The following is a 21,554-nucleotide window of genomic DNA, read 5'->3' as shown; positions in this document are numbered from 1 at the left end:
TGAAGATGACAAAGTAAGGCTCAATTTTCAAACGGATCCGTCCCCCATTGACTTTCAATGTAAAGTCAAAACGGATCCGTTTGCATTATCATGAACAAAAAAAATTTTTTTTTTGTTCTGAACGGATCCAAGCGTTTGCATTATAGGTGCGGATCCGTCTGTGCAGATACCAGACGGATCCGCACCAAACGCAAGTGTGAAAGTAGCCTTAACCCTTGTGTAGTGCCCACCCTTACTAGTGGGACACTACACTAGTGGCCATGTAGCAACCCATGTCCTCAGCTCTATACCCAAAATCCAGGTGACAGGTTCCCTTTAAGTTTGGTGAGTACATTTCTTACTGCCTTCTTGTTTTATTTAGCTGATTCTGTAATATAGATTAATGTTTACATTCTGTTCATAATAGTATCTGTATAATGTAGTATGGTGCCCTAGTAATGAACTATTGTGCGCCTCTGTCCTTTTTAGGGTTCTGTAAGTGGCACCCTAGTGATGTCCGGTGCACTGCATGCTAGGAAGTGTAGTTTATGGATTGGAACTGTGCAGCAGTGACGCATGGGCCACAACCTGTAATCAATCGGCAGATGTAGACAAGCCCAGGTTCCAATCCTCTTTACTCCCAGAAATACCCCATACTGTAGAACGGGCGTCTATTACGTACAGCCGCTATGCCCTGCTGGGAATTGTAGTTTATCGATGCCAGGCCAAGGCGGTTACTAAAATGATAGTTCCAACTGACGAAAACTACAACTCCCGAGCTGCTCTTGTTCTCTCCGCCTCTTCGGGGCGGGGCAGGGCGCGTCATCACAGCCATTGCCTGTGAGTGTAGGTGTGTTGTGGAGTTCAGTCGCCTGCAGGAGGCGGAGAGAAAGGGGCAGCGGGAGCTCGGAGCCTGAAGCACCGGGGCGGAAGGTGCGTTGTTGTCACCAGTGTGTGAGGGAAGGTCCGCGGCTGGCAGGCGTGTGCGGCCTAGTCGGCAGCGGCGTGTGAGGGGCGCAGTGTGGCTCTGCTAATCCGGCTGCTGTGCAGGAATGTGGAGCTCCTATAGTTCTGATGTGGATGCTCGTCTGCTGGAGGATCCCCCCGATGTACTGACTCATGTGATGGCTGCTCTTGTAAACTTGTGGAGTGCATGCTCTTGTGCCTAGCCTCTCCTTACCCGCTTACTAGGAGGAGCATTGTCCCTTGTGGGCGGCCAGGACTGGCATAGATGTGTAACCAACTTCTTCCCCTACAGTGACAAGTATAGAAGTTGTGGACCCCGCCAACATGATCCCCTGGAGTGATAGGCCCTGATCATTCTGTTCCCCAGCCACTATGGTCACATCATAATCTAAGCAGTGAAGTCTGTAACAGACATGTCTGACCGGACATACCAGGAGACACCTAGACAAAGCCATCTGTATGTCATGTCCAACCTCCAGTCATCATAGGGGTGACACCTACCAGAACTTCTAGGCTTCGTTCACACTGCTGTCACCATCAGGCGTAGAGAATTGTGCAGCCCGCAACACTATGGCGAGCACAGTAGAGCCAGTTAGAAGACTAGGTTCTCAGGGGGATGTTTGGTCCAGGATTTACCAAAAGAGTGGCTGCTTGTCTAATCTGAGCTCACGGTTATAGCGATACATTATGATTGCCGGTAGGAAAAGAGAAGTGTAGCAGCTCTCACCTGCCCTTCCTTTGGTTGTGAGCACGGATGGCCCGTGTCAGGTGCGGGCAGCAAATGCAGAAAGAAGTTGAAGAATCCAGCTCCACTTTAAAGGAATATGCGTTTATTCAGCTTGTGGTTAAAAACTCATCCATGAAATACAAATATTAGCAGTCTTGTCTACGCGTTTCGGGCTACCAGAGACATTATGATTGCCGGTGTACTGCCATGTGCCTACATCATGCTGTGAGGTCAGCTCGGACTCCCAGCATTGGGAATGCTTTCTTTTTATAGATGGAAATCGCAGCTCCACTGTGAACAGAATCTAAGGTCTGGTTTAGACTGCACAATGTAGTAGCCGATTGTCAGGCATGAAGCTCTCCTTCCCGAAAGTCGGCTCCTAGTTCAGGAAAGAGACTACTGCATTTCTATCCTATAGCGATCCCTGGTCCCCATACATGATCATTGTTTCTGGCTCTTTAGACCACACGATCTGCTGCACCGAAACGTTAATCAGTGTTTCTGCACGAACGACAGGATTACCCGGTGATCGTTCATCGGGTGATTGGCGGCATGTTTGCAAGGGCAGCTTGTCAGCAATGAGGGTTAGAAGGAACGGTCATTCCCAATAATCTGCCTGATAATTGGCTTGTGTAAATGCACCTTAAAGGTACAGTCACAAGTTCACGTTTCTGGATACAGTTTTGGAAGCCAAAATCAGTAGAGGATCGTCAACCTAGAGTGTATACAACTTCTTTATTCACTCATAGATTTGTCTTCCAAAACGGCATGGAGAAACCTAATTTGGTGGCAGTATTCTTAAGGCCCCTTTCAGACGAGGTAATTTTCCACGTGGGTGTGATGCGAATGCTTTGCGCCTGCACTGAATCCGGACCCATTCTTTTTTTAATGGGTCTGTGTACATGCGCCTTGTTTTTCACGCATCACTTGTGCGTTGTGTGAAAATCGCAGCATGTTCTATATTCTGCGTTTTTCACGCAGCCCCGACCCCATAGAAGTGAAGGGGGCTTCAGTGAAAAACACATTGCATCCAGAAGCAAGTGCAGATGCAATGCCTTTTTTCACTGATGGTTGCTAAGAGATGTTTTTTGTAAACCTTCTTCAGTTTCAGGCGCGTGAAAAACGCATCAATGCATATGGCACCCGCGAGAAAAAAACTGAACGCAATCGCAGACAAAACTGACTGAACTTTCTTGCGAAATGGTGCGAGTTTTCCTGAACGCATCCGGACCTAATCCGTATCGTTCATGTGCAAGAGGGCTAAGGGTCCTTTTAGGATATGACCACACGGTATGGCTGTGCTACGATCAAGAACCATGCAGCTAATGAGAGAGCACTGTTTGAGGTCTGCTGTGTTAATGGATATAGCAGGGCCCGCGTGGCCATTAACAATGCAAGTCGGCTGCACAGTAGTGTCATCAGTTTATTTGGGACCCGTTTAGCTGCGCAGTTCTTGATTGCAGCATGACAGTGTCCTGAACGCCACATGACTGCGCCATGTGGTTGTACCCACAGACCTATATTTAAGGCAATTATCGGGAATGACCAAATGTTCCTGATAATCGCATGATTGTCAGTGGAGATGAGGACTACACCTCTGCGGTATGGAAAATTAATGTTCTTTGGCAGCAGATTGTGGTTTACACAGCAGGATCTGATGCAAGACGCGGTCACCTGATCATTGAGTGCCAGCACCTTTTTACACAGGCCAATTATCAGGAACAAGTGTCTTCAGACGTTCATCCACGATTCTTTGCCTGGATAGGTCATGAATATCAGATTGGAGGGGTCCAACTCCCAGAACCCCCACAATCAGCTGTTTGACGAGAAGGCAGCGCTCATACAAGAGCTGCCTTTAGGCTTGAGCAAATTGAGCTTTGGCTCATAGATCTGAAGTCGATTCGTTAAAAACTCAGTTTGTAATGCTGTTTCCGTACAGCATTAAAATGTATGGGCTCCGTGTAGCAAAACATTGTCTTGGCTAAAGTTGCGCGAGACTTTTGGTGAATTACTACGTTATTCCTATCTGCGTATTTAACATTTTAAAATAGGAGTCCAAAGTGGGCCTTGGAACTGACTGGTACCTTGGTACCAAAGCAGACTTCAGATTCCTATTTTTAAATACGTAGATAAGAATACCGGAGTAATTCACTGCGGTCTCGCACAACTTTAGCCAAGACGAAGTTTTGCTACATGGAGCCCATACATATTAATGATGTACGGAAACAGCCTAGCTGCCTTCTCTGCTCTGTTTACCTGCTCGCTGTTGCAGTGTAATTACAAGTATGGCGTCCACGTTCACCCTGTTCTGTGGGTCAGCTCTGTAGTGTTCACTTGAACAGACAGAGCTGTCCCATAGAAGAGAACGCCATACCTGTAATTACATGAGCTCATCACTGCAGTTGCTGTGGCGAGGAGGTAAATAGAGCAGAATAGACAGTGCTTGTATGAGCACTGCCTTCTCTTCAAACAGCTCATTGGCAGGGGTGCAAGGAGTCTGCCCACCACCGATATGCTATAGATGACCTGTCCTGAGGATAGGTCGTCAATAGTAAAAAGCAGACAACCCCTTTTAAAGGAATTGGCCCACGTACAACACTGATCACCTGTCCACAGAATAAGTGGTAAACATATGTACACTGGGGCACCTACTTATCACACAATCAGTCACCCGTGTGAGGGGTGGTAGTGGTATGCAACCACCTCTCCATTCACTCATGTGGGGATGTCATAAAGAGCCAATTGCTGGAGACATGCATATGCACTACTGCTGCATTCACACGGGGCTGGTGGGGCTGCAGCAGTTGGATCTATACTACGGATAGGTGATAAATGTTGCCCTTAAAGGGTTTCTGTCATGAGAAATAACGTTATGTAGCTGACTGAGATTAGTGATGTGCTAATGTCAGCACTACATAACAGTGTGCTTTATAACTGCCTGCCTGCCGCCGTTCTCTTAAAATATGCTAATGAGCCTCTAGGTGCCATTAGGGCGTTGCTTCAGCACCTAGAGGCTTGGTCTACGCACCCTTTGACGCGCCCAGGTCCTGTTGATTGACTGTCGAGTTCTCATCGTCGCGTAAATCCTGCGCCGTCCCGTTTAGTATTCGGCGCAGTGAGTGAAGGACTCGCTCTTGTTGCTGGCTTCCTCACTGCGCCAAAGGAAGGAAGCCAGCACCAGGAGCGAGTCCTTCACTCACTGCGCCGAAAACTAAACGGGACTGCGCGGGATTTACGTGACTGAGAACTCGACAGTCAATCAACGGGACCTGGGCATGCCAAAGTGGCTCATTAGCATATTTTAAGAGAACTGCGGCAGGCAGGGAGTTATAAATCATACTGTTATGTACTGCTGACATTAGCCCATCGCTAATCTCAGTCTGCTACATAATGTTATTTCTCATGACAGAAGACCTTTAAAGGTCTTGTGCAGAATAAGGGCTCATGCACACCACCATTGTCCCTTTTGCGGTCTGCAAATTGCAGATCTGCAAAACACGTTTACCAGCTGCGTGTGTTCTGCATTATGCTGAACTAATCGTCCAGTCCATAATAGAACTGTCCTATCATTTTTTGTAATATTGAAAAGAATAGAACAATTTTTTGTGAAACGGTCTTGTGGACATACGGAAACGGAATGCACACGGAGTAAATTACGTTTTTTTATGACCCTTTGAAGTAAATGGATCCACATATGGGGGGAAAAAATACATTTGTGAACATGAGCCCTAAGTTTAATGGATAGTGACCTCATAATTCCCTTTTTTTCTTTACTAAAGAGATTATTTTTATTAAATTTTTTTCCTTCAGATAAATTTGATGCAAGAATGTCCAAAAAGATCCAAACGTAGACATGCATATGGATCCATCTTCTCATGGACGTCTATAGTAAAGTATTACTGCACTTAATGCAGTGTGTGCTGTATCTGTACTCTGAGCAGCTCAGTCTTTGGAGGCGTTCAGAGGAGCAGTACCATTTTCTAAAATGATATCTTATATGGTGTTTCCCAGGACTAGCTAAAATAATGTGGACTTTAGGAGCCATTTTGACCCCTCAGATATATTTCACACTATGTACAATTCACCAATGGCATATTGCTTGCATTGTGGGGAAATGCGCCCTTCCGTGCAATTATTTCAGCCAACCCTGTATGAGTGATGGGCTGATCTCCTTTTTTTGTTGGGACTTAGCATTTTTAGTAGCATAGAAGCCTCTTTTATTGTTTTGTCTATTTCCAGCTTTAGTTGGGTTTTATGTAGAAATGTCCTAAATTTGTTGTTTTTTTTTCTCTCCCTCTTTTAGTACGAGACCTGCAGATGCTTGGTGTTAGAAGTGATCCTGAATGCTGGTGGTGAAGGACAGAAGGTTCCTGTGGGTCATTGTGATGCCTTTCACAGATTCTTTCTGGTTTGAGACAGAAGTTTTATAAATGGGCATGAAACATTGAAGTCGGATGTTCTTTTCTTGCGGGTCTGTCACTGTTACTTCCTCCAGTATGTAATGACGCCTCTTCATCGGTTGTTAAGGAAGGGAGAGGGTTGTGGTGTAACAGGAAGCAGCCTAAATATAACCTTTTTTTTCACAAGTCTCTTGGGAAAGCTGGTTTTACCATATATCCAAGTTGCTTTGCTGCTATAAATATCTTTTTTTTTTTTTTTTGTCTGGATTGTAGAGACTAATATTTGATATTTCCAATTTGGGGGAAAAAGCCTATATCCTTACAACCATGTCTGATATTCTCATCCAGAATGATGGCTGCATGCGTCCGGCGCTATAAATTGTGATGGTGGATTTATATTGGAAACTGTGTGGTGCGTGGAAGAGACCAGGCCCTGTGAAATTAAGCTGTTGGTTCTGCCGCTCATATGACTGCCAGTGCAAAAAGACATTGTAAGCAAAATTTAAGGAACTGTTTGAGAAGCACGCTCTACGCAACATCTCAGAAGTTGGGTTTCTTTCCTCCATAACTGTATATTCTCTGTTTTACAAGCATCTGATCACCCATATACTGGATAATATCTTAAAAGGGACCTTCCATCTTAAAGGCCCTAGAATCTTCTTGGTATAATGGGATTAAGGAAATTGGAAATAGCACAGGGTTGACTTCATGCTGGTGGTTTGGTTACTTTTTTTTCCGTCTATTTTTTGTCCTAACTGAAGTGTTGGTCTTCGGGGGGGATTACCGTTATTTAGCTGGATTGCCTTCATCACCTGTGAGGATTTTATCAATCTATATTGTTTACTTGCATCAATATTTGAAGACGCCCATAGATCTCTTTGATGACTCCAGGAGGTGGGCCCATGAAAGAGTGTGGATACAGTGAAATTAACACTCGTGGCACCTCCCCCATGGAGTCTTCTAACAAGAAGAAGAAAACTACCGTGAAGCGAAAATGGGAAGTTTTTCCCGGGAGGAACAAGTTCTACTGCAATGGCATGATTATGATGGCAAGGCAAACTGGAGTCTTCTACCTCACCCTGATCCTTATCCTGGTCACCAGTGGGCTCTTCTTTGCTTTTGAGTAAGTTGTAATTTAGTTTACCACATTTAATAATGTTGCTTTCTTATGTACCACATGAAAGTGAACAGATGAAACTGCCAATTCAGTCATAGAGTTCTACAAGCTTCTGCAGGGCTGCCCCATGTAAAGCTTTCTGGTTGTAAAGGGACATAGTTGGGCAGATTTAATAATGTCTTTGCTCTTAAACCATAATACGCATTAAGTTACATCAAATTTTAGACTTGGGTTATGTCCTAGGATGTGGCAACGTTCGCCAAAAATTTGTCACAGTAAGCCAACCAGTATTTGGTGTGAAGTTAGTTGAAATGTTCTAGCCATGTACCAAATTTATCACCCAACTTGAGCCACTGTGATAAATTTGCCTCATCTTAGACTAAGTTTACATGGTCTACATTTTCAACAGGATTAGTAAATCTGAGTCGCATCTGTGTTTAACTTATCAGGCATACTATTCTGGCAGAGCAGCCTGCCAGAGATCACCAGAGTTGGTATAGCTGGACCGTGGAGGTGAATTAGGGATGAGCGAATCGACTTCGGATGAAACATCCAAAGTCGATTCACATAAAACTTCGTTAGAATACTGTATGGATCGAGCACTCCGTACAGTATTAGAATGTATTGGCTCAGATGAGCAGAAGTTATTGCTTTGCGAAGTCTCATGAGACTTCGGGTAATAACTTCAAAAATTAGTTTCTACTGTAAAAAACCTTTTCCCGAACTCGTGTTCGTTTCCGAGTGGTACCTTGGAACCGAAAACAGTTTGGTAAAAGGCTTCTTACAGTAGAAATTAATTTCCCTAGAGGTGATCGATCCGCTTTTTGGAATACGGTAAGTAATGGCTTCAGCCTGAGAGTCCTGCATGGCTTTTTGTACGTCCGAAGCAGGCACTTAAGCTGGATCTCGTTAACTCCTGCAGGCTGGTCCTCTGCCAGATCAGTTAGATGCAACGTACGTCAGCACTAGGGGTAGGGAGAGCTTTTTTCGCCCACTTAGGTTTCCCTTTGTATTAATCATTTCTAAAATTGCCCATACAGATTTCTAAAGTTGCCCACATATAAGATAAACGTTGGCTGATTTTGACTTACTTCAAACTGTACACTACCGATAATTTTCAAAAATCCCTCCTTGACTTGGCCATTTCGTCTGCCATATTTGATCGGCTATGTATTAGTCACATTCTAAGGCCTCATGCACACGACCGTTGTGTGCATCCGCGGCCGTTGTTCCGTTTTCCGTTTTTTTTACTTTCAATGGGTCAGTGGAAAAATCGGAAAATGCACCGTTTGGCATCCGCGTCTGTGATCAGTGTTTCCAGTCCGTGAAAAAAATATGACCTGTCCTATTTTTTTTTCACTGACAACGGTTCACGGACCCATTCAAGTCAATGGGTCCGTGAAAAATCACGGATGCACACAAGATTGTCATCTGCGTCCGTGATCCGTGTCCGTTTTTTCCTATCATTTTAAAGGCAAACTTGACCCACGGAAGAAAAAACTGACACGGATCACGGAACAACGGAAACTGTTTTTGCGGACCGCAAAAAAAAGGCCGTGTGCATGAGGCCTAATGGGCATGGTCGTCCTAAGCAGCAGCTTGGCTATGTGTGAGCCTCTGCTCAGTAACCGCTTCCACAGATGACACCAGCTGATCTGCATGCTCACATAGAGATGAAAGGGGTGAGTGTCATTAAAAAGTTGTACATTGTGGCAAACACTGTGGGCCAGATTTATCATTAGCTCAAGTCAGAATCATGGAGTGAAAAAGTCGCAAATTTTTGTGCAATTGCTAAAACTGTACAAAAATTTGCAACTTTTTTTTCTGCTCTGCACTATGCTCGCCAGTTGTCTGAAAGTGGGCGTGTTTTCTTATGTAAATTAATCTCTAGACAGATTTACTATAAACCACATTTATTGCAATCTTAAAGGGCCAATCATAAATCTGACTTGGCTAAAACTGACTTTAGCCATATGTGAAAGTGGAGTGAGCTGTCAGTGATAAATCTGGTCCTGTATTTGCACCATAATTTGTGACTCTGTGCTTGTTGCCACTTTTCTAAAGTGGCAAGGAAAGGAGCAGTGTGTGTCCTGCCCACCAGATTTATTATAATTACCGTATTTTTCGCCCTATAAGACGCACCGGCCCATAAGACGCACCTAGGTTTTTGGGGAGGAAAATAAGAAAAAATATATTTTTAACCAAAAGGTGGGTTTGGAACTAATGGTCTGTGGATGGCACTATTACTGGAGATCTGTGGATGACTGACACTGTTATGGGGGGGATCTGTGGATGACTGACACTGTTACTGGGGGGGGGGGGGGGGGGAATCTGTGGATGACTGTTACTGGGGGGGGATCTGTGGATGACTGACACTGTTAGGCTACTTTCACACCTGCGTTAGGTGCGGATCCGTCTGGTATCTGCACAGGCGGATCCGTCTGGTATCTGCACAGACGGATCCGCACCTATAATGCAAACGCTTAGATCCGTTCAGAACGGATCCGTTTGCATTACCATGAACAAAATGTTCATGATAATGCAAACGGATCCGTTTTGACTTTACATTGAAAGTCAAAGGGGGACGGATCCGTTTGAAAATTGAGCCATATTGTGTCAACTTCAAACGGACCCGTCCCCATTGACTTGCATTGTAAGTCTGGACGGATCCGTTTGCCTCCGCACGGCCAGGCGGACACCCGAACGCTGCAAGCTACGTTCAGGGGTCCGCCTGCTGAGCGGAGGACAAACTGTGCCAAACTGATGCATTCTGAGCGGATCCGCATCCACTCAGAATGCATTAGGGCTGGACTGATCCGTTCGGGGCCGCTTGTGAGAGCCTTCAAACGGAACTCGCAAGCGGAGCCCCGAACGCTAGTGTGAAAGTAGCCTTACTGGGGGGATCTGTGGATGACTGACACTGTTATATATGTGCCATCCACAGATGTCCCCCATAAAAATGTCATCCACAGATCCCCCGCCGCTCCGGTATACTAATATAAGATGTCTTTATTCAATTAATAGTTATTAAACATGCCCCCCAACTCCTAATAGTACCTTACATCCTAACAGCTTCTGTACAATGCCGGCAGGCAGGGTGGCCGGCTGGCACGTCCCTCACAGATGTCACTTGCCTGCGCCGCCTGCTTCATTCATAAAGTAGGCGGCGCAGGCACGTGACATCAGGGAGTTACGCTGCTGCCCGCCCGGCCTGCCTGCATTCTACAGAAGCTGTTAGGATGTAAGGTACTATTAGGAGTGAGGGGGCATGTTTAATAACTATTAATTGAATATGACATCTTATATTAGTATACCGGTGGGACTATACTACACTGACTGCACCGCCCCGCCGCTATTGCTGGCCCTCAGCTCCTCCTCCCAGTCCCTCCCCGAGTCCCCGCTCGCTCGTACATCGCAGCTTGAGATGTAATACTGCAAGCATTCGCCCCATAAGACGCAGGGGCATTTCCCCCCCCATTTTTGGGGGGAGAAAAAGTGCATCTTATGGGGCGAAAAATACGGTAGGCATATCTCACTCCAGCGCACCGGTAGTGGAAGCCTTGCTAAAACTCACCCAAAATGCTTGATGGGTAGATTTGTGTCGACATTGCCAGTCATGACAGTCTGTCCAAGTGAGCCACTTTATTCCGTCTGTAGTGTCCTAAGGCGGATCATTGTGTCCTAGATGACCCTCCAGGTCCTGCTTAAGATTAGGAGGGGTCAGATGTGTGTCCAATGGGGATATAATTTGCGTCAGGGTTACTGAAATAGCATAGCCTTCACACTTTGGATCTAATCAAATTAGTCGCCCAGCACTAGTCCTATCTCTGGGACCTGCACTTGTTTTGAGAACAGAAGTCCCCCAACCCCTGCCAATTGGTGCTTGACAGCCTCTTCCAGACGGTGAATTAAAGCAGAGGTGGCTGGGGTTATGGAAATAGCCAAGCTGGCTGTGCTAGCCACGTTATGACACCTCTATGTACACTGAACAAAAATATAAACGCAACACTTTCGTTTTGCTCCCATTTTGCATGAGCTGAACTCAAAGATCTGAAACATTTTCTACATACAAAAAAGACCCATTACTCTCAAATATTGTTCACAAATCTGTGTTAGTGATCACTTCTCATTTGTCGAGATAATCCATCCCACCTCACAGGTGTGGCATATCAAGGTGCTGATTAGACAGAATGAATATTGCACAGGTGTGCCTTAGACTGCCCACAATAAAAGGCCACTCTGAAATGTGCAGTTTGATCACACAGCACAATGCCACAGATGTTGCAATTTTTGAGGGAGTGTGCTATTGGCATGCTGACTGCAGGGATGTCTAACAGAGCTGTTGCCTGTGCAATGAATGTTCATTTCTCTACCATAAGCTGTCTCCAAAGGCGTTTCAGAGAATTTGGCAGTACATCCAACCAGGTCTTTTGTGACGTCATTGGCGCTAATGGACAGGCATTAGCGCTGCCCTAGCCATTTTACAGGCTAGGGGAGTGATAAAGCCCGCCCATTACTGCCGGTGATGTTGCCAGGCTCACTGCTAGGTGGAAGTCTCCGCCTAGCTTTCCCATGGAGAGCCTGCTATGTCACCGGATGTCCAGAAAAGGCCTTTGCCCTGTGCTGAATAGCTCATATCAGGGGGCCTGCCTGGTTTAAAACTGGGATATGTCCAGGTTCAGCTCTAAACCTGGTGAACCCCTTTTAAAGGGAACCTGTCACCATAAAAATGTAGTGTAATTTACAGGCAGCATGTTATAGAGCAAGAGGAGCTGGGTAGATTGATTTATATATAGCTTCATGGAAAAATATTCACTAACTTGCATTTTATTCATTTAAATTCCTGCTCATTCTGGGCTTTGTAGTGACTAACCATTCTCAGTCATAGAGGGAAGGCTGTCAATCACTGATGGGACCGACTCCTTGACTTCAAAGTCCAGAATGAGCAGGAATATAAATGAATGAAATACAGGTTATACTGAATCTTTTCCCATAAAACTATATAAAAATCTGCTCAGAATCTCCTGTTCTATAACATGTTGCCTGCAGCTCACAGAGGCCCTGTAACTGTTCCTGACATTATATACTGTCTACAGTGATGTGGTCTTTTTATTGAGCAGCTTTTATATGTCTGAATAAGCAGTGGTCCAGATGGCGACCTAAATGGTCACCAATGCGACCAGGAATTTGCAAATGGCAAAAAGACTTAAGTCTTATCGCCATTCATGACTTGTCCCACCGCCGTGCTGCAGCTTTAAGAAAAAAAACAACTTCCTTCAGCAGATGCACCACGCTAGGCACATCTGTTAGAAGAGCCAATCCCTGACATCCAGACAGCGAGGATGGCAAGCTTGTGAGTACATAAGAACTATACTCTGCCTTACTAAACACTTTGGCATCCACATAGTAAATTGGGTAGTCTGACTGCATACCGTAACTGATAAATTATCAGGAGGCCCCTGTGCTGTTCCCCTTTCCCTGGCTTCCTCCCTTCACAGCACACTTACTTGTCTCCTTGCGGAGACCACGCTGCTCTGAAGATTTCTACCTTCAGTGCAGACAACGCGGAGGCAGGATCACAGGAGACAGGCCCTCTCTGAAGATCATACAGCAGGCTGCTGTGAAGCAGGGACCATAAAGCACCACAGGGAACACACAAGGGCTGAACCAAGGACAAGAGAAGGATGTACTGTATACACAAACAGTTGGACACAGTGCAGGAGGACACATAAGGAAACGATAAACAATTGGTTACCTTCCCTTCATTATATATTCCCTTTTAGGTCCCTTTCACACGAGCGAGGTTCACACAGTTGTAAACCGTGTACCGGGGTGGGCTTCCCAGGATACAGTGAAGTCACGAACGAGAAAATAAACTCACACCAGCTTTTGCAAACCAGACTTTTTACTGCAATATGACACAGAACGCAAACCTCAACCTATGGGAACATAAAATGGATTTACATACACTCATTCCACAGGCTGAGACCCTCGTGTTGCAATGGCTACGAGACAAAATCGCACAACTGGCGGGCACAACTAAAACTGCCACACCGTAACTGTTATTACCCTAGAAATTACACGAATGATTTGGTGGGTGTATGATACAGGCTAGCCTGCGGTGCAACACAAAAGTACACAATCTTATAATAAACTACAATATTTCCCCCTCCCGTAACTGGTTCTATGGCATGTGCCTGCGTATTACTCCTGAGCAACACGCTGAGCTGGATTGAGCCCGTGAGACGTCTATCAGTTCTCAACTGTGCAATGTCTCTTTCTATTACGGAGTCCTTTTGTGAACCATAGAAACACTTTTTGGCCTGACTCACAAAACAGAGGCCCTAACTAGCTAACGACAGGCCTGTTGTAGTCTCTAGGCGCCAAAATTGCAATGAGATGTGTGCGCGATCTTACCGACCCAGGTCTGCTCGGTCACTGATCACTCCGAACCGAACAAGCAGTCTATTCAACAAACATGCGGTACCGCAGAGCAAGTAGTTTGTTCCTCAGCTCTCATCAGCACTTCTGGCAGAAGTCCTCTGTCCTCTGTGTAGAATCCGGGTCCTGAACATTAATCAGCTTAAGGCTTATTGCACACGACAGTATATTTTCACGGTCCGCAAAACGGGGTCCCGTTTTTCCGTGATCCGTGACCGTTTTTTCGTCCGTGGGTCTTCCTTGATTTTTGGAGGATCCACGGACATGAAAAAAAAGTCGTTTTGGTGTCCGCCTGGCCGTGCGGAGCCAAACGGATCCGTCCTGAATTACAATGCAAGTCAATGGGGACGGATCCGTTTGATGTTGACACAATATGGTGCCATTTCAAACGGATCCGTCCCCATTGACTTTCAATGTAAAGTCTGGAGTCCCTTTTATACCATCGGATCGGAGTTTTCTCCAATCCGATGGTATATTTTAACTTGAAGCGTCCCCATCACCATGGGAACGCCTCTATGTTAGAATATACTGTCGGATATGAGTTAGATCGTGAAACCTCATTTCCGACAGTATATTCTAACACAGAGGCGTTCCCATGGTGATGGGGACGCTTCTAGTTAGAATATACTACAAACTGTTTACATGACTGCCCCCTGCTGCCTAGCAGTATCCGATCTCTTACAGGGGGCCGTGATCAGCACAATTAACCCCTCAGGTGCCGCACCTGAAGGGGTTAATTGTACTATCATATACCCCTGTAAGAGATCAGGGCTGCCAGGCAGCAGGGGGCAGACCCCCCCCTCCCCAGTTTGAATATCATTGGTGGCCAGTGCGGCCCCCTCCCTTCCTCCCTCTATTGTAATAATTCGTTGGTGGCACAGTGTGCGCCACCCCCCCCCCCCCCCCCCCCCCTTCCTCCCTCTATTGTAATAAATCGTTGGTGGCACAGTGTGCGCCCCCCATCGGCCCCCCCTCCCTCTATAGCATTAACAACATTGGTGGCCAGTGTGCGGCCTCCCATCTCCCCCCCCCCCCCCCCCCCCCCCATCATTGGTGGCAGCGGAGTTCTAGCAATAGTACAATAGTAAAAGATTAATACTTACCTGGGAGCTGCGATGTGCGTGTCCGGCCGGGAGCTCCTCCTACTGGTAAGTGACAGTTCATTTAGCAATGCGCCGCACAGACCCTGTCACTTACCAGTAGGTGGAGCTCCCGGCCGGACACGAACATCGCAGCAGCAGCCAGCAGCAGGTAAGTATGAATCTTCTACTATTGTACTATTGCTAAGTAACCATGGCAACAGTCCTGGTTGCCATGGTTACCGATCGGAGCCCCAGCGATTAAACTGGGACTCCGATCGGAACTCCGCTGCCACCAATGATGGGGGGGGGGGGGGAGATGGGAGGCCGCACACTGGCCACCAATGTTGTTAATGCTATAGAGGGAGGGGGGGCCGATGGGGGGCGCACACTGTGCCACCAACGAATTATTACAATAGAGGGAGAGAGGGGGGGGGCGCACACTGTGCCACCAACGATTTATTACAATAGAGGGAGAGAGGGGGGGGCGCACACTGTGCCACCAACGAATTATTACAATAGAGGGAGGGGGGGGGGGGCGCACACTGTGCCACCAACGAATAATTACAATAGAGGGGGGGGGGGGCCGCACTGGCCACCAATGATATTCAAACTGGGGAGGGGGGGAGGGTCTGCCCCCTGCTGCCTGGCAGCCCTGATCTCTTACAGGGGATATGAGAGTACAATTAACCCATTCAGGTGCCGCACCTGAAGGGGTTAATTGTGCTGATCACGGCCCCCTGTAAGAGATAGGGTGCTGCCAGGCAGCAGGGGGCAGTCTTGTACACAGTTTGTAGTGTATTCTAACTAGAAGCGTCCCCATCACCATGGGAACGCTTCTGTGTTAGAATATACTGTCGGTTCTGAGTTTTCACGAAGTGAAAACTCAGCTATGAAAAAGCTTTTATGCAGACGGATCTTCGGATCCGTCTGTATAAAAACTAACCTACGGCCACGGATCACGGACACGGATGCCAATCTTGTGTGCATCCGTGTTCTTTCACGGACCCATTGACTTGAATGGGTCCGTGAACCGTTGGCCGTGAAAAAAATAGGACAGGTCATATTTTTTTCACGGCCAGGAAACACGGATCTCGGATGCGGCTGCAAAACGGTGCATTTTCCGTTTTTTCCACGGACCCATTGAAAGTCATGGGGTCCGCGAAAAAAAACGGAAAACGGCACAACGGCCACGGGTGCACACAACGGTCGTGTGAAAGAGGCCTAACTTGACTGTAGCTGTGGTCACAAATTGTTGATCCCACGCGTGGATGTGACTGGATTCACTCCTCTGTGTCCTCTCAAAATGGCAACTTCCTCTTTCTCCTTCAGCCTGGCAACTCCACCGCTCATGAATATGGAAATATGTACATCCAGTCAGTAGCTGTGCCTGGCAAATGGCGACATCTTGTGGCCAAACAGCATAACGTCAGTCCAGAACATTTAATTTAATCCACATAAACAGTGTTCAACAATGATGGCTGTTTCCCCATCTAACACATTAAACTCGCAAACCGTGTCAGGGAGAACACCCATCCTGACCTCCCAGTACTGCCGTGGTCGCATAGCATTGTATTGATTTATTAAGCTATGTAACCGCGTTATGTCAATGTCATCTAATACATTCCATAACTGTAAGTTATATAGCATCATAAATCAATATAATACTATGCAACCCCCATCGGTGCCAGAAGTTCAGATAGGCGTTGGTAGGCGTGAAATTTTTTATATTTTTTTTTTATAAATTCCCCAAAGAAAGAATTAACCCCTTACCCCAGGCCAGTTTTTGCAAATCTGACGTGTCACTTTGTGGTAATAACTTTGGAACGCTTTTACTTATCCAAGCCATTCTGAGGTTTTCTCGTGACACATTGTACTTCATGACAGTCATAAATTTGAGTCAATATAGTTTACCTTTTTTATTTATGAAAAAATCCCAAATTTACAAAAAATTTCGAAAAATTAGCAATTTTCAAAATGTCTATTTCTCTGCTTTTAAAACAAAGTGATATCTCAAACTCATAAAATATTTTACTTAACATTCCCTATATGTCTACTTTAATTCTGCATCATTTTGTAAATGTCATTGTATTTTTTTGGGAGGACGTTATGGGGGCTTGCATAATAAACCCCCCCCCCCCCCATAAATGACCCCATTATAGAAAGTACCCCCCTCAAGTTACTCAAAACGGATTTTACAAACTTTATTAACCCTTTAGGTGTTCCACAAGAATTAAAGGGGTTCTGCACTTTGTTTAAACTGATCTATCCTCTGGATAGATAATCAGCTTCTTATCGGTGGGGGTCCGACACCCAGGACCCCCGCCGATCAGCTGTTTGAGTAGGCAGCAGCGCCACGGCCTTCTCACTGTTTACCACAGTCCCAAGTCACGACTTGTATCAACTGGCCTGGGTGGGGCTAAGCGCCATTCAAGTGAACAGAGCTTAGCCCCGCCCAGGCCAGTGATACTAGTCATGACATCACTGGGCCAGTGGTAAACAGTAAGAAGGCCACGGTGCTGCTGGAGTGCCGCTGCCTTCTCAAACAGCTGATCGGCGGGGCTCCCGGGTGTTGGACCCCCGCCAATCAGAAGCTGATGATCTATCCAGAGGATAGATCATCAGTTTAAACGGTGCAGTACCCCTTTAAAGGAAAATGGAGATAAAATTTCAATTTCCCTTTTTTTTTGAAGATTTTCAATTTTAATCCATTTTTTTTCTTTAATACATCGAGGGTTAACAGCCAAACAAAACTCAATATTTATCACCCTGATTCTGCGGTTTACAGAAACTCCCCACATGTGGTTGTAAACTGTTGCAAGGGCACACGGCAGGGCGCTGAAGGAAAGGACTGCTGCATGTTTTGTGGAAGGCAGATTTTGCTGGACTGGTTTTTAGATGCCATGTTCCATTTGAAGCACCCCTGATGCACCTCTAGAGTTAAAAACTCCCAAAAGTGACCCCATTTTGGAAACTAGGGGATAAGGTGACAGTTTTATTGGTCCAATTTTGGGGTACATATGATTAATTGCTCTATTAGGTTTTTTTGTGCGGCAAGGTAACCAAAAAATGTTTGTTTTTCGCACGGTTTTTATTTTTTAAAACGTTCATCTGATCATGAGTTATTTTTATCGAGCAGGTTGTGGTGATATCAAATATGTCTACTTTCTTTGTTTCAGTTTTACATAATAAAGCATTTTCTGAACGCCATATTTCTTTTATTCTGCCAATCGTGTTGTACAGGGGCTCATTTTTTGCAGGAAGAGTTAACTATTTTTATTGGTACCATTTTTGGGTACATATGATTTTTTTTGTTCATTCATTATTACACTTTGAGGCAAGGTGACCAAAAAAATTGGCTGTTTTGGCACAGTTTTTATTTATTTTTACAGCGTTCACTTGAGGGATTAGGTCATGTGATATTTTTATAGAGCAGGTCGTTACGGACGTTGCGATACCTAATATGTATACTTTTTCTTTAAGTTTTACACAATAATAGCCTTTTTGAAACAAAAAAAAAATGTTTTAGGGTCTCCATAGTCTGAGAGCCATAGCTTTTTTTTTTTTTTGACCGATTTGTCTTGGGTAGGGGCTCATTTTTTGCGGTATGAGATTGGTTCTATTTTGGGGGGCATACAGCTTTTTGATCGCTTGGTGTTGCGCTTTAACCTGTTCAGGACACAGGGCGTCCTGTGTATTTCCGATCATCGCAAACCGATCGCCGCAAACCCCAGGTCAATTCAGACCTGCGGCTTTTCACTTTTGCAGTGGCGGCTGGCGGCAGTGCCATCGGGTCCCCATGCGGCTGTAGGGGGGACCCGATGACATGGAAGGCAGCGCGCTGCCTTCCTGTGACGTGCCTGTGAGATCCAGCCCCCTGGATCTCACAGGCCGGAATCTGTATGAGTAATACACACAGTATTACTCATACAGCCAATGCATTCCAATACAGAAGTATTGGAATGCATTGTAAAAGGGATTAGACCCCCAAAAGTTTAAATCCCAAAGTGGGACAAAAAATTTTTTCCCCCCAAAAAATTAAAAGTTTCAATTAAAAATAAACAAACGTCATTTCCCCCAAATAAAGTAAAAAAAAAATTGGTAAAAAATAGGGGGGAAAAAGAAAGTTGACATATTAGGTATCGCCGCATCCGTATCGACTGGCTCTATAAAAATATCACATGACCTAACCTCTCAGATGAACACTGTAAAAAAAGCTATTTTTGTCATCTTGCATCACAAAAAATGTAATAGCAAGCGATCAAAAAGTCACATGCACCCCAAAATAGTGCCAATAAAACAGTCATCTCATCCCGCAAAAAATGAGACCCTACTCAAGATTATCGCCCAAAAACTGAAAAAATTATAGCTCTCAGACACTAAAAACATGATTTGATTTTATTTTTTCAAAAATGAAATCATTGTGTAAAACTTACATAAATAAAAAAATTGTATACATATTAGGTATCGCCGCGTCCGTGACAACCTGCTTTATAAAATACCCCATGATTTAACCTGTCAGATGAATGTTGTAAATGACAAAAAAAAAACTGTGCCAAAACAGCTATTTCTTGTTACCTTGCCTCACAAAATGTGTAATATAGAGCAACCAAAAATCATATGTTCAAATGGGACATGGTGTAAAAAAACCAGTCCAGCAAAATCTGCCTTCAAAAAAACCGTATGGCATTCCTTTCCTTCTTTGCCCTGCCGAGTGCCCGTACAGCAGTTTATGACCACATATGGGGTGTTTCTGTAATCTACAGAATCAGGGCCATAAATATTGAGTTTTGTTTGGCTGTTAACCCTTGCTTTGTAACTGGAATAAAAATCTTACAATGGAAAATCTGCCAAAAAAGTGAAATTTTGAAATTGTATCTCTATTTTCCATTTATTCTTGTGGAACACCTAAAGGGTTAACGGCGTTTGTAAAATCAGTTTTGTATACCTTGAGGGGTGTAGTTTCTAGAATGGGGTCATTTTTGGGTGGTTTCTATTATGTAAACCTCACAGCGACTTCAGACCTGAACTGGTCCTTTAAAAAGTCGGATTTTGGAAATTTCAATATTTAGGCCTCTTACACACGGGCATTGCGGGTGTGTTGCGGGAACACCCGCGATTTTTCCGCGCGAGTTCAAAACATTGGAATGCGTTTTTCACTCGCGTGCGAAAAATCGCACATGTTTGGTACCCGAACTTCTAAACAGAAGTTCGGGCTTGGGATCGGTGTTCTGTAGATTGTATTATTTTCCCTTTATAACATGGTTATAAGGGAAAATAGCATTCTGAATACAGAATGCTAAGTAAAACAGCGCTGGAGGAGTTAAAAATAAAATCAATCAATCATTTAACCACCTCAGCCCCCAGTGCTTAAACACCCTCAAAGACCAGGCCACTTTTTACACTTCTGACCTACACTACTTTTACCGTTTATTGCTCGGTCATGCAACTTACCACCCAAATGAATTTTACCTCCTTTTCTTCTCACTAATAGAGCTTTCATTTGGTGGTATTTCATTGCTGCTGACATTTTTACTTTTTTTGTTGTTAATCGAAATTTAACGATTTTTTTGCAAAAAAATGACTTTTCACTTTCAGTTGTAAAATTTTGCAAAAAAAACGAGATCCATATATAAATTTTGCTCTAAATTTATTGTTCTACATGTCTTTGATTAAAAAAAAATGTTTGGGTAAAAAAAAAATGGTTTGGGTAAAAGTTATAGCGTTTACAAACTATGGTACAAAAATGTGAATTTCCGCTTTTTGAAGCAGCTCTGACTTTCTGAGCACCTGTCATGTTTCCTGAGGTTCTACAATGGCCAGACAGTACAAACACCCCACAAATGACCCCATTTCGGAAAGTAGACACCCTAAGGTATTCGCTGATGGGCATAGTGAGTTCATAGAACTTTTTATTTTTTGTCACAAGTTAGCGGAAAATGATGATTTTTTTATTTATTTTATTTTTTTATTACAAAGTCTCATATTCCACTAACTTGTGACAAAAAATAAAAACTTCCATGAACTCACTATGCCCATCAGCGAATACCTTGGGGTGTCTTCTTTCCAAAATGGGGTCACTTGTGGGGTAGTTATACTGCCCTGGCATTCTAGGGGCCCAAATGTGTGGTAAGGAGTTTGAAATCAAATTCTGTAAAAAATGACCAGTGAAATCCGAAAGGTGCTCTTTGGAATATGGGCCCCTTTGCCCACCTAGGCTGCAAAAAAGTGTCACACATCTGGTATCTCCGTATTCAGGAGAAGTTGGGGAATGTGTTTTGGGGTGTCATTTTACATATACCCATGCTGGGTGAGAGAAATATTCTAGGAACTCGCCATGCCCCTCACGGAGTACCTTGGGGTGTCTTCTTTCCAAAATGGGGTCACTTATGGGGTAGTTATACTGCCCTGGCATTTTCCAGGGGCCCTAATGTGTTGTAAGTAGGTAAATGACCTGTGAAATCCGAAAGGTGCTCTTTGGAATGTGGGCCCCTTTGCCCACCTCGGCTGCAAAAAAGTGCCACACATGTGATATCGCCGTATTCAGGAGAAGTTGGGGAATGTGTTTTGGGGTGTCATTTTACATATACCCCTGCTGGGTGAGATAAATATCTTGGTCAAATGCCAACTTTGTATAAAAAAAATGGGAAAAGTTGTCTTTTGCCAAGATATTTCTCTCACCCAGCATGGGTATATGTAAAATGACACCCCAAAACACATTCCCCAACTTCTCCTGAGCATGGAGATACCAGATGTGTGACACTTTTTTGCAGCCTAGATGCGCAAAGGGGCCCACATTCCTTTTATGAGGGCATTTTTAGACATTTGGATCCCAGACTTCTTCT

At 44.7% G+C, this 21,554-nt stretch overlaps 1 protein-coding gene across 3 annotated transcripts in view; it reads left to right on the top strand.

Moving 5' to 3' along the window:
- The first annotated feature begins 794 nt into the window (after nucleotides 1–794).
- The window catches only part of ZDHHC14 (zinc finger DHHC-type palmitoyltransferase 14), a 208,421-nt gene continuing 187,661 nt past the window's right edge, over nucleotides 795–21,554 (top strand). For all 3 annotated transcript variants that reach the window (XM_040429368.1, XM_040429367.1, XM_040429366.1), the window contains exons 1-2: nucleotides 795–912; nucleotides 5,976–7,195. In XM_040429368.1, coding sequence (XP_040285302.1) covers nucleotides 6,954–7,195 — 242 coding nt within the window. In that variant the 5' untranslated portion in view covers nucleotides 795–912; nucleotides 5,976–6,953. The remainder of the gene's footprint in view (nucleotides 913–5,975; nucleotides 7,196–21,554) is intronic.

Source organism: Bufo bufo, chromosome 4, assembly GCF_905171765.1.
Source record: "Bufo bufo chromosome 4, aBufBuf1.1, whole genome shotgun sequence".
NCBI classification, from domain to species: domain Eukaryota; kingdom Metazoa; phylum Chordata; class Amphibia; order Anura; family Bufonidae; genus Bufo; species Bufo bufo.
This window is presented reverse-complemented; position numbering and strand designations above follow the sequence as displayed.